This window comes from Pyxicephalus adspersus, chromosome 9, assembly GCF_032062135.1.
Source record: "Pyxicephalus adspersus chromosome 9, UCB_Pads_2.0, whole genome shotgun sequence".
NCBI classification, from domain to species: domain Eukaryota; kingdom Metazoa; phylum Chordata; class Amphibia; order Anura; family Pyxicephalidae; genus Pyxicephalus; species Pyxicephalus adspersus.
The window spans coordinates 26,838,609-26,851,791 of record NC_092866.1 but is presented as its reverse complement, the minus strand read 5'-3'; the positions used below and the strand labels follow the sequence as shown (position 1 = coordinate 26,851,791).

General features: G+C 39.5%; 1 protein-coding gene across 1 annotated transcript in view; it reads right to left on the bottom strand.

Moving 5' to 3' along the window:
- Positions 1-13,183, bottom strand: part of LOC140338515 (neurexin-2-like) — a 346,284-nt gene that overhangs the window by 20,858 nt on the left and 312,243 nt on the right. Inside the window, exon 15 of the mRNA XM_072422758.1 lies at positions 11,891-12,081. Within this exon, the coding sequence (XP_072278859.1) occupies positions 11,891-12,081 (191 nt within the window). The remainder of the gene's footprint in view (positions 1-11,890; positions 12,082-13,183) is intronic.

Sequence of the window (13,183 nt, the reverse complement as noted above, 5' to 3'; positions counted from 1 at the left end):
CCAATGCACAAGTCCCTGGATAGTGCTGGGTTATCTAACAAATATTAATAGCAATTTTAAATTGGCCTCACCTTCAGTTTTGGTAACAGTTTCTAAACCTGACACAGATATCTGTCCTCAAACTTTTAGATCTCCAGATTGCTGGATATTGCACCTACACTAGTAGCTCTTGATCAATTGGGATGAATAAAAGGAATTTATCCACAATCCCTAGGGCGATTAAGGATTTCCCATATTTAATAGTTTTACTAAGCTACAGGACCTAATAAGATTCAATAGTGGGGAAACCCCCCTGTGAGTTAATTTGGAATTTTCCCATCACTAGCAAGCTGAAAGCCTCTATTTTGGTTTGGGATGCTTGTAAGAAAACTTTTTAACAATTATCTTCAATACAGAAATTTATGTTTTAATTGATATACTTGAAATTACAATTCCACATCTGAACCTAAGATTTAGCACGTGGATTGGAAAGATACAAAGACTATTTACTACAGAAATTCCCCAAACAATCTTGGCTTTCAGAGAAGAGTTCTGACTTATGTTGTGAGTTTTTCCAATTTTTGCAAATCTCCTATTGTCCTTTTTCTCCTGATATATTTGCATTATTGATTGAGCTATTAGCTTGAGCCATTACTCACTCTCACTCCCAATCACTCACTCTCAAACAATCACAACCACTCACAGGATTACTAATCCTAATATGTACAGTTTCATGTAAAGTGAACACTACAACTCTGTGTCTACCATTATGTCCTTACTTACACCTCCATTGGTAATGAATGAATGACCACTGCAGTTCAAGTCCTTGTAATAAGCCTTAGTCCTCTACCTTACAACTATTTGTGGCCAGCTATAAGGAACCACTACACACTCCAAAAACACATTTCCAAAAACGTCACTCTCTCCCATTTTATGATTTACCAGCATTTGGCCATTTAGCAGTGTTTTGCACATTCTCCCTTCCCTTGACATATACCTACCTACCTTTATTCACTATAAAAATAATGTCAACATCTGGAAGAATTAAAAACTATTTGAATGTATCCACAACCCTTAGGATTATTCAGATTACCCCATATTTATTAGCATTACAAAGCTACAGCATGTAATCAGATTCAATAGTGGGGATTGCTACAGACATACTATGGGTTCATTTTGAATCTTATTTCCTCCCATTAGGGGATTGCAGGTGTACTTTATTAGCACATTCTTTAGATCCTCATATCACTAGCAATTTAGGTACAATGCTAAAAGCCTCTATTTGGGATTGCTTTTTTGGGATGCTTTTTTGGGATGGGTTTGGGATGCTTTTTAACAATTTTCTTAACCTAAAATTTTGCATGAGGAATTGAAAGTTACGACTATTTACTCCAGAAATTCCTAAAACCTTCTCACTTATGTCATGAGTTTTTCCATTTTATACAATTATCCCATTGCCTAGCTATAGGGACCTATATCCCCTATTTTATATCTCTACCACTTGTCTATCGAATCCTTTATAAAACACCTTCACCTACACAGTCTCTATTGTACTTACCTTGTATCCTTTGTTCCAAATGTTTAGAGGTATGTTATGTTCAGGAATTTGTGTTCCATAAAAAGGTACTGCACTCCCTCTCATCTACACCATATATTCCAATCGGTTTTAGTAAAATGAGATGTGACGGAGGAGTAGGATCCATGCTTCATATCTTCTGGACTTGCCCTGCTTTGCACCCATTTAGAGGTGGTATAAAGAAAATAGTTCATAAATTTACAGATTACATCCTCCCAGATGACCCTGCGCTTTTCCTCCTACAGCATAGTTCTTTATCCCTTAGATTCCACAAGACCTCTGTGGTTAGACACCTGTTAAATGCAGAAAGACTTTGTATTTCATTATTATGAAGGTTGGTCGCATGTCCCAATGGTTTCGGATAGTTAAAAAGATTCTGCTCATGGAAGACCTCACTGCTAGCATCCACGACCAGGGTGGAAAGGTCAAGACCACCTGGGTTTCATAAAAGTATAGAAGAATTGTAGGCTCTTCTGAGTAATAAAAGTATGTTAACTTGATGCAGGTGTACTGTGAAGCACTCTTTATTCGACCTTGACCTGTCTTGATTTTTTTTCATAGCATCATTTCATGCTATGTATTGTTCACTGTTTTTTGATATGTATGTAATCTGTTTTAGTGCTAAGGATTGGATTTATATGTTACCCCGTGATAATGTTACTTTAACCCTGTTGGAATATGCTGATACTCATGAAAACTTAAATTTTTATTTTACTTTACTTTACTTTAAATTACTCTACTCTGCATTTGTTTATGCACAGCTCTCTTAAGATCCCACAGATACATCACTTCAATAGGGTCGAGGTCTTGGCATTCAGAGGTGTTCATGGGTGTTTGAATAATCCTGATTGTTAAAGTTCCAAGACTGGAGAAGATAGACTGTCATTGAAGAACCTGGGTGATACAGTAAACCTGGAATAGGAAACTGTTGGTGAGTCCTCACTCCCACCCCTCCTATTGCACCCCAGCTAGCATAATAACACAATGCAATACTTACCAAAAAATGATATAGCACATTTGCATAAATATAGAATTACACATTTTATTGACCCTGCCACTGGTCACAAGGCCTCTATAACTCAAACTAAAATTTTAAAAGCTTTTGTGGTGCCCTACATGATCTTAGACATTACACTTTCCCACCCCAAACAACCATTCAAAGTATTCAGGTATTTTCAGATAATATCAACCTTCTAAGATTAACACCTGATCAACTACATTTTGTCACCAGACTCTTGATCAACTACATTTTGTTACCAAAAATAAGCCTTAGTCCTCTACCTTACAACTATTTGTGGCCAGCTATAAGGAACCACTACACACTCCAAAAACACATTTCCAAAAACGTCACTCTCTCCCATTTTATGATTTATCAGCATTTGGCCATTTAGCAGTGTTTTGCACATTCTCCCTTCCCTTGACATATACCTACCTACCTTTATTCACTATAAAAATAATGTCAACATCTGGAAGAATTAAAAACTATTTGAATGTATCCACAACCCTTAGGATTATTCAGATTACCCCATATTTATTAGCATTACAAAGCTACAGCATGTAATCAGATTCAATAGTGGGGATTGCTACAGACATACTATGGGTTCATTTTGAATCTTATTTCCTCCCATTAGGGGATTGCAGGTGTACTTTATTAGCACATTCTTTAGATCCTCATATCACTAGCAATTTAGGTACAATGCTAAAAGCCTCTATTTGGGATTGCTTTTTTGGGATGCTTTTTTGGGATGGGTTTGGGATGCTTTTTAACAATTTTCTTAACCTAAAATTTTGCATGAGGAATTGAAAGTTACGACTATTTACTCCAGAAATTCCTAAAACCTTCTCACTTATGTCATGAGTTTTTCCATTTTATACAATTATCCCATTGCCTAGCTATAGGGACCTATATCCCCTATTTTATATCTCTACCACTTGTCTATCGAATCCTTTATAAAACACCTTCACCTACACAGTCTCTATTGTACTTACCTTGTATCCTTTGTTCCAAATGTTTAGAGGTATGTTATGTTCAGGAATTTGTGTTCCATATACTTATTAACTAAAGAATAAATTAAACTATTACTACTAAATTAAAATGGAGTAGCAGAGAACTGAAGGCTGTGGATGCTTCCAGATACCATTTTTGGCCACCTAGTTATAGGTGTTCTGGAAATGGAAACCCTTTATAAATCTGGTCAGATCAGATTTGGAGTGTGCCAATATGGCAACAATGCTGTGGTCTCTAGGCTGACTGTGGTCTCTAGGCTTTGGAATCCAGGCATCATCCAGTGGAAAATATCTTAAGTGTTTACTGAGACTGCTGTGCTTTGGATTGTTGCACCCAGTGATCTGTCCAGGTAGGCTGCATGGTGTCCATGTGTAAACTTCTTGATTTGTTCCTATAGACAAGGATTACCTCTCTGAGAAGTTTACCTCCACTTTAAAGCTGGATCCCCCAACCATATCCTCATTGTTATCCTCTGACTGTGGCAACTGTATACAGGCCCGACTGTCAGGATCTCCTCACGCAGGTAGCATGGGATCACCCAAGGCACAAAGTCACACTAGGTGACAAGTGACACCAGGTCTTCACCAGGGCACCCCGCAAGGCTCTTTGCTGCTAGGGGTAACCAAGTCATGACCCTTGGGGTCACTCTACCTGAGGAGGAAGGCTGGAGCGGCCTCGTTGTAGAGACAAGTGGCAGACGAATTCAGTCCAGTTCCAGGCACAGGTCAGGGCAGGCGGCAGACAGGCAAAGTCAGGTTCCAGGCACAGGTCAAGGCAGGCAGCAGACATGAAAGGTCACTTTCCAGGCACAGGTCATGGCAGGTGGCAGATAGGCAGTCAGGTTCCAGGCACAGGTCAGGTCAGAAATCACAAAGGAATCATGAGCAGAGTATCAAGGTAGCTGGTGCAAAGTCACAGCATCAGCCTCCACTACTGCAGAGACTAAATAGCCTCTGCCCCTTGGGGGAAGATCTCAAAGTAAAAGTTCTTTTTATAATTAATAAAGAATAAAACTGAAGATTGATGATGATGATGGTGGTGGTTTTAGACTCTGTGGAATGAAATGGAAGAAATGGAATCCCAGGACCAGTGCAGCATGATCAGGCAGTGCCTGTACCCTGCTCAACATTTCATTTCTGACTTCAACCACTGATGTTTTGGATCCTGGAAGCTCTATGAAAATCCACATTACCACCATAGCATTTCAAATAGTTCTTTGAGCACCCATGAATTTGATTTCTTGAGATTTCCAGGGTTTATAAACGTTACATGACAAATGGAAAAAGTAACAGGTTTATCTGTCTGCTTAACCCTATATTTTGCTTAACTCTCACAGTTTCTTCTATACACTCTTGTGTTTTGACGATGGTACACAGAAGTATGTAAACTGCTTTTATTCAAAAGTTTAAGAGTAAGTGCCATTTTAAATCTATTCTGCTAACTGAACAACTGACTTTGAGTCTGCTTAGATCACCAGTCTGTACAGAGTTGGAGCTGGAGCCCTCACATACTCATCAGTGCAAACCCTATTCACAATAGGACCTCTGTTGACAACGATTCTATATAAGGTAGGCAGATTTATGCATTTTTGAGTCAACATAAAGTAACATATTTCATATTATGTCAACTGGTGTGCACCATAGTCGTAACCCTTAAAATCCCATAATTTTCACTTTCAGTGTCTCATAGTCCTTGGTATCTCATGAGATTAGAAGGTTAAATCAGAATAATCTAATAGTGGAAATACACTACAGAATATTTTAATGGATTAGGACAATTTTGATCAATATTTTATTGTTTGAACATTGATTAGGAATGTTTGCTCTTTGCTTTAGCCAGGAGCCACTTGCTATTTGTGGATTCTGGGATGCAATGGTCAGTTTAAATGTGTGCACAATGTAAGCCAGTTATCATTTAAGAAAGCTATTGATCAATTACCTAGTCATGCTCCCAATGGTTAGTGTATGGATGGCTTAAGAGTTTATAGTTAAAAGCCTGCTGTGAACTTTCTTCCCACACCACTGAAAGCCATCTGATACCCCTAAAGTTACCTCTCTCTGAAAATGGCCATTCCCTTCCCTGTATAATTCTTGCATTCAGGCCAGTGACCCAAAGCTCTTTTAGGTCCCAAGATAATAGCAGCATGTAGTAAACTTTGTTTTTTTTTTTTTTGTTTGGAGTGGATATGTATTTAGGGTAGTGTGCTTTTAACCACATTTAGTTGAGATTAGTTTTATTTAGTGATTTCTTTATAAATATTTTCAAGATTCCCAAGATTCACCCTTAACCAAGATCTATGCCCTTTTCACATTGTATTTATTTAGAAAATATTTAAATGACTTTTGCTTATGGTCAGACAACCTAACCGCATCCAGTGTTCCTATCCAGTTTTTACAATTTGATAACTTATATAAGGGTTGGGCCATGAACCCATACCCCACTGTAAGTGACAAAATTCACTCCTGTAAAGAATCTATTCATTTTTGGTGTTACTGCCTGTTGCCATCCTGTTTTTTGTATGTAAAATGTCCATAAAATGATTCTGTTTTTAGTTTAGTAGCTATTTAGTATTGTCATATTATAAGGTTAGACTACACTACAGCCATGAATAGAGTTCATGAAAAACTGTTTACAGAAAAATTAAAACACCAGCTGCTGCATAATTGATTACTTAGTTCAGTGCTGTACTAAGCTTCGGGGGTTACTTTCATTCTTTAATAATGTGTGCAATTAATGAATTGTTATTATATATATTGATGGTGGCACCAAAACTTCTACTTTATGAATATGCTATGGTGGCTTTAAATGTTATCATTGTGCATTTGTGAACCAGTATTGAAAAGGGAAACTGAGAGATTTATATCTTATATTTGTTTTATTTATAATAAAACAAATACAGATTTTGTTAATAGAATGTTTTAATTTAAAATTCTAGCAAACATTCATTTTTCAATTTCATTGCCGTATAAAGTCATTGGAGTACAGTGGTTGATGGAGTACAAAAGTTCACTGGATACAGGGAGATCCCTCCTTGAAAAATATAGTCACATGCCAATCTGTGCATGATACTTTGCCTTTGTTTTTCAAAGCTGCTATACTCTGCTTAAGAGATGTAGTGCATGTTAATACCAAACAGAGTACAGAGCACAGAGTAAAAGAACTGTAATTTCAAATTCCTTTAAAGTAAAGTGAGATCTACTATTTCTGTATCATCATCATCATCATCATCATCATCATCATCATCATCATCATCAATTATCAAGTTAAGATATTTTCCATTCTTTTTCATTATATGTGTGTGTGTGTGTGTGTGTATTTCATTGGTAATTTGAGCAGAGACCTAACTCGAAATAATAATCTGTTCCTTTGGGGTTGTTGCAAAACTTAACTTGTCTTTAAGAGTTCTGTGAGGCGCTGACGGCTTTGAAGGGAGAAAACCTGGGGGACACAGTATTTTAAAGGGCTACCCACCATCAGGTCTGACTCCCGAGCAAACGACTCTTTAGATAATATCCCTCAGGCTTCTCCAATTTGAAAAAGCCAACCATCCCTTACCAGATGAAGCAGATCCCCTGCCCCCTCGCCATTATAGAGGTTTTTCGGCTCCAGCACAACTAGATGGACATTCCTCTGATAAACCAATGGCCTCCCAGGGGCAAATTAGTCCACCCCCTCGACAGCTTCTCCAGCTTTTCAGGGGCTGTCCATACTATAGGGGACTACAGAACTAGATGCCACCCTACAGGGCATTTTTTCCACTGCACGGCCGGGTAACTCCGTTAGGGCAGGGATCAGCAGCATGCTTCCTGGTTCAGAATCGCGGGGGCGCGAGTGCCGGCTTCTTAGTTTCAGTTTGGCTCTGCACTGCAGCCAGGAGGAGACACACACTGCAGCCAGCATCGAGGAGACACACACAGGATCGGCTTTCGGGGGATGTCTTATTCACAGGTGAGTGTCTTATTTTAATTATTTTATCAAAAATCGGGGAAACAGGGTATTTGTCGTATAAGACGCACCAACTTTTCCCCCCCCCAGTTTTGGGAAAGAAAAAGTGTGTCTTATACGGCAAAACATACGGTACATGTTTTTTTAGATGATTTACGAGCATTTGCTGATAAGAGTCGATGCAGCACATGAGGACTTACATGCCATGAAAAATCTGGTATCTCATATTCAAGATCGAATTCAGACACAAGCCTCCATGCCCACAGAACTCCTACATCATTTTGAAAATTAGGATCCAAGGTCACCATAACAATATATGGGTGAGGGGCTTACCAGAGGCCACTCCCTTGATTGATCTACCTGTAGTTTTACAAACCATTTTCAACAACATGCTGGGCTGTCCTTCCTTGGGACCTACAGAGCTCTTTGTCCCCTGGGTCCTGCTTCCAGACCTAGGGATGTGATTTGCCAAGTGCATGCAAAAGATTGTATGCAAAGATTATATGCACTGCTCACAACATGCACTGTAAAGACTTTGATGGTGCCTCTATTCAACTGTTCCTGGAGCTGTTCTGGATTACACTTCAGCAACGTCATCTCCTACAACCCTTACTTGCGGTGTTCCAAGATGGTTCTATACCATACCGCTGGGGATTTTTATTCAGCCTTACAGAACATAAAGATAGTAGATTCATTAGCCTCCATGCTGCCGAAAATTTGTCCTAGTTGTGCCAGGATCAATGCATAGTTTGTCCCCCCATACAAGCTTGACTTTGTAAGAATGCACCCGCCATAAGGTGTACCATGTATTTCCCCAAGAAACACACTTCGATTGCACCTCTACCTTGGTTTTACCAAATGCCACTACCTGTCAAATGCCACTACCAACTATCATGTTTCACTTGTTATTGATTGGATATTGTGCTTGTAACTTGTTTCTTTATTCTTTCTCTCTCTTAGCCCTTCCCCAAACCCCCCTTTTTGCCCTTATACATGGTATAGAAGGCATATTTTTTGCTGGCTTTCTGATTTTTACCTCAGCATGGTGGAGGTTACATTTATTGTGGAAGCTTAACTTAGATAATTTGCCTTTTTGTTATTTCCAGTGTTTAGATGCTTATCACTAAATGTACTGATTTCCACCCCTTAGGGAGCAGGTAAGATTTATTCTAGGCAGGCAAGAGGCGGACAACACTAGTTGTGCACTTGATATTATTGAAGTGCTTAATAAATTAGGGTTGGATAGTCCTCAGTTTAGATGTGAAAAAAACCCTTTAGTAGGCTAAGTTGGTCATTTATAATTCGTACCTTAAGAACTATTGGCATTGATGGTCCTTTTCTTTAACATAAACACCCAAAAAGCACAAATGTGACTTTTTAGGGATGGCTGTAGACACCTCTTATTCATGACGTAAGTGTATTATGAACAACAACATGATCTTGATCATTTACTAACTTGGAAAAGCAAGGGGGCGTGTCCCATTCCTGGAAGGGGGATGTGGCTATTTGACACGAGGGGCGCCAGTTTGTAAGCAACTTGCATTTAATGGGAGACTTTACATCTCAGCAGTCTCCCAGACTCAAGGAGGGACATCTCATGTTACACTGTCTACAGTAGGGGAGCCGTTGGTAAGCTGTAAGGAAATGATGCTAAGCATTTAGGGTGTAATCCTGTTAATGGATGGTCACTTGGAGCAGCGGTCGCCAACTGGTGGTCCGTGTGAAAATTTCAGGGGTCCGCGGCTCTGGTCTGTGCACCCCCGAGCGGGGTCAGGCAAAGGTCCCCGCTGGGGGGACGCACGGGCCAGTGCCACGGTCCATGTCCCCCCTGCAGTTCACAGGCTCTGGGAAGTTGGTGGGCTGTGTCCCTGGATACAACCTGCCCACTACCCCCATTGCAGGCTCAGACTTGTGATGGGAGAGTGGGCGGGGTTATGTCATAATGACGTCACTCTGAGGGGGGTTTCTCCCCCTTTGAGTGACACCTGGCTCCCTGCGCATGCACAGTCGGGACCCAGTGATTTTAGTGGTCCTCTGGACCGAAAAGGTTGGCGACCACTGACTTGGAGAATAAATTTTTTTCAATGGTTTAAAGTTAAGGAGGTGATAGTAATTGAGATAGAATTTTAAGCACTAAATAAGGATTATAGGTTGAATGTTTATATGGCTTTGAGGGGTACTTAAAATGTGCACTATGTTGGCAAAATATTCAGAGAGAAATATATATATATATATTAAGGAATTGGAAAAATTTGAATACCTGAATTAGACTATATATAGATGACAATTGACTAGAAACTGCATTACTCAGGCTCTCACTCCACCCTCTTCTTGTGCGGCTATTAGGACATCTGAGGTATGGCAGTTTACATTTGGAAACAGGAAAGCAACATTGTAAGTTAATATTGAGTTTGAATGAAATTGATGTTGTAATGTTTTTAAATATATTGAAAGATAATTAAATGTGATATATGGAATCTCCAGATCTCCTGAAAAAGCTAATTGGATTTTCGCGAAACACCTCGAGATCTCCACATGATGTAGAGTCCCTCATTTTATCTGGATATACACACCTGATGGTGGATTTGTTTTTATGTTGGTTTTTTAAACATGTTTGATAAGTAAATGTTGTTTTTTTTTTATGTGATGTCCTAATAAAAATTGGGTAAAAATAATGTAATGATGATGATGAAATAATGAATATTATAATTTATTACTGCCTAAAAAGTCCCATTTGTGCTTTTTGGGTGTTTATGTTCAATCGATGAAGGGATGTGGCAGTAGTTGTTTGATTAACCAGATGATAAAACAAACCTTTTTTAGTCCTTTTCTATAAGCAATTAAGCTACTTTACTTGGCTCCAACTGCAGAAGGTTACATTTCCACATGCAAGCTTCCCAGTTATTCATATCAAAAATGGCACACAGCAAGGCTGCCCCCTTTCGCTTCTATTGTTTGCAAAATGTATTAAACCCTTGGCAAACATTATTAGACAACATCCTGATATCTCAGTGGTCTCAGTCAAATCCACAAACTTTGTTATCTTGCTTTATGAGGATGACATTCTCCTGTGCCCCGCCTCCATCAAGTGTTGGAAGAATGTGTCTCTCTCTCTGGGAACAAGATAAAGCCTAGTAAAACAGAAGCCCTTTCAATTATTCTACCTGATGAGGTACTTCAGCCACAAGAGTCTTCCACTTGCAGTTACATTTCCCTTTTCTTACAGAGTGATTGGGGTTAGTAGAGAGTAAGGGATAGCTATGTGTGACAGGTTAGCATGATATGATGGTTATAAAATTTTAAAAGGGGGAGCAAAATGGGTTTCCTATTGGCTTCCACAATTCCAATTTGTTTCAAAGAAATTGGGATTCAGAGATCGTAAGTGGCCAGCTATGTGTAAAAGGCAGCTTGCCAGCCGCCCAGTCCCCCGCACCCCAGTGTTTGCAGATTTGACTACAGGCGGCAGTGAGCGGTACTGAGCATCTCCCCTGAGCCAAGGTTCTATGGCATGATGAAGGGGTAACTGCACCGCAACCTTACCGCCAACCTGAACGTAGCCTTGAAGTTTTGTGAACTTCTAAGGGGGGCCCACAGTGCACAGACAATTGGCAGTACCGTAACTTTTATTGCCATGAGAGTGGCCCCCAGAGGGTCCCCAACATGGAAACTCAAAACTCAAATAGCCTTCTTTAATGTGAAAGTATCCCTGATTGCTATTAGAATTTAATGTCCTATCTGGCAACTTACGTTTAGGGGGCTGAAATTAAGTTTAGAAACAGCTCTTAGAGCCCCCTTTGTACCCTGACAATTTCACGTTTCTATGATAATCAGTAAAGGAGATATGAAGGTTTATAAATGAGGGTAATGACACCTGCATAGACACAGACAAAGCTCTCATGCTGCTGCTGCTGTAATTATCTCACAGTACAAGATGGACAGGGAGCAGCCACAGTTGATTGCCAGGTCTATAGTACACATCCACTCTTGGGGAGCTTACACTGAGCATGCTCAGGATAATCCCTCTCCTGGTAACACAATCTTGACAGGGAAACATAGGAAATGCGCATGCCCCATCCCAAACAAGATTACGAGCAGAGAGGAAATGAGTGGACCGGATCTGGCAGTCGTAGATAGGGCATTTTAGATTCTGAGATGAGACAGGCAAAGTATAGATTCTGTGAAAGTTCCAACCCCATTTTCCTATCACGTCAGTTTATCGGGTATCCATCCAAGGAAATAATAAAATGTTGTTATGAATAGAGGATGTATTTTTCTTCATTGGAAAGAGATCAATTTTTGCAGCAAAAAAAGGTGAAGATAATTTACAGTGCATGACAAGTATGTCTTTGCTCCTCAATACCACATGTAATACATTTTCTTACCCTTAAGATCCAGATTGCTGGCACCAGTGGAGTGCTGTGTAACTGTCCTTCCATCAATTCTCAAAGTATGTGCATTTCCCGGATCTCTGGAGACAGCAACACTATGCCACTGATTATCATTTAACGGTCTCTCTGAGTTGCCTTTCATTAGGGATGGACCATTCCCAAGATCAAAGACATAGTGTATATACCTAGAGAGTAAATGTGGAGAAAACTCTGTTAATATATAAATAATGCATTTAGTTTTTCATTTGATGCAAGTTTTAATTGAACTTACCGAGGTATTTCTATCTAAAGTATGTATACAGGTATTGTTTAGCTGCTTCAGTGAAAACCACAGTTATATAATAGCTATTTAACTAACATAGCATATCTTTCACTAAAAAAACATATGGCTAGTACATGTGGCATTACGATACAAAAGCAGATATACATTATTCTAAGTATATATAATATTACATATAATACATATGGAATATTAGTTGTCTATTTTTTTACCTACAATATGTGCACAAAAATTTAAATGTTCTTTTCAGTCCCTGATTCTGTACATTCTCAGTAAGTTTTTTATTCTCACAGAATGACCTACATGTACATTTGCACTCATCATATAATGTTATAAATACATCTATAGTTCTTGATGCATTTTGCAAATTCCTCTGGTCCATAAAATTTTTTGATAACTATCAACAAAACTATAAACAATCACAGTGACTCAGTTGAGTTTGTATTATCATATGCATGTCACATTTGGTGAGATGGAACTCTAGGGGGCGCTATGACTTGCTCAATGGTCACAATCTAAGCAGCAGCCTGGCATAGCGTCTAGAAGTGAGGATATCGAGCTGCAAACTATTGGAAGGTTGCAATTCATGGGCACACCAAGGTGGGCAGAACATTGTGCGGTACCAAATCAGTGGGCAAGAGACTAGTCAAAGAAGGCTGGGGCTGAGGAAGCCAGCATACAAGCTAGTCAAAACATAGCCAGGGAAATAAACACCAGTGACATGGGTGTCACTGGATACACAGGGGGATAATAAAGGAGACATAGCAAGACACTGGAAGAACGGGGGTCACCAGAGACACAGGTCAACATAGGAAGGCACTGGGGACACAGGAACAGTCATACTAGAAATACACGGGATTAGACAGGGGAACAGCAGACTGGACTACAAGGGGTTACAACAAGCACTGGGTTGTGAAACACAATCAAGCAATAGCTGAGTGGGAACACTAGTGGAGTTAGGGGGCTTGACATTAGTCTGGAGAGATGTGGTTCCAGCAGTGAGCACT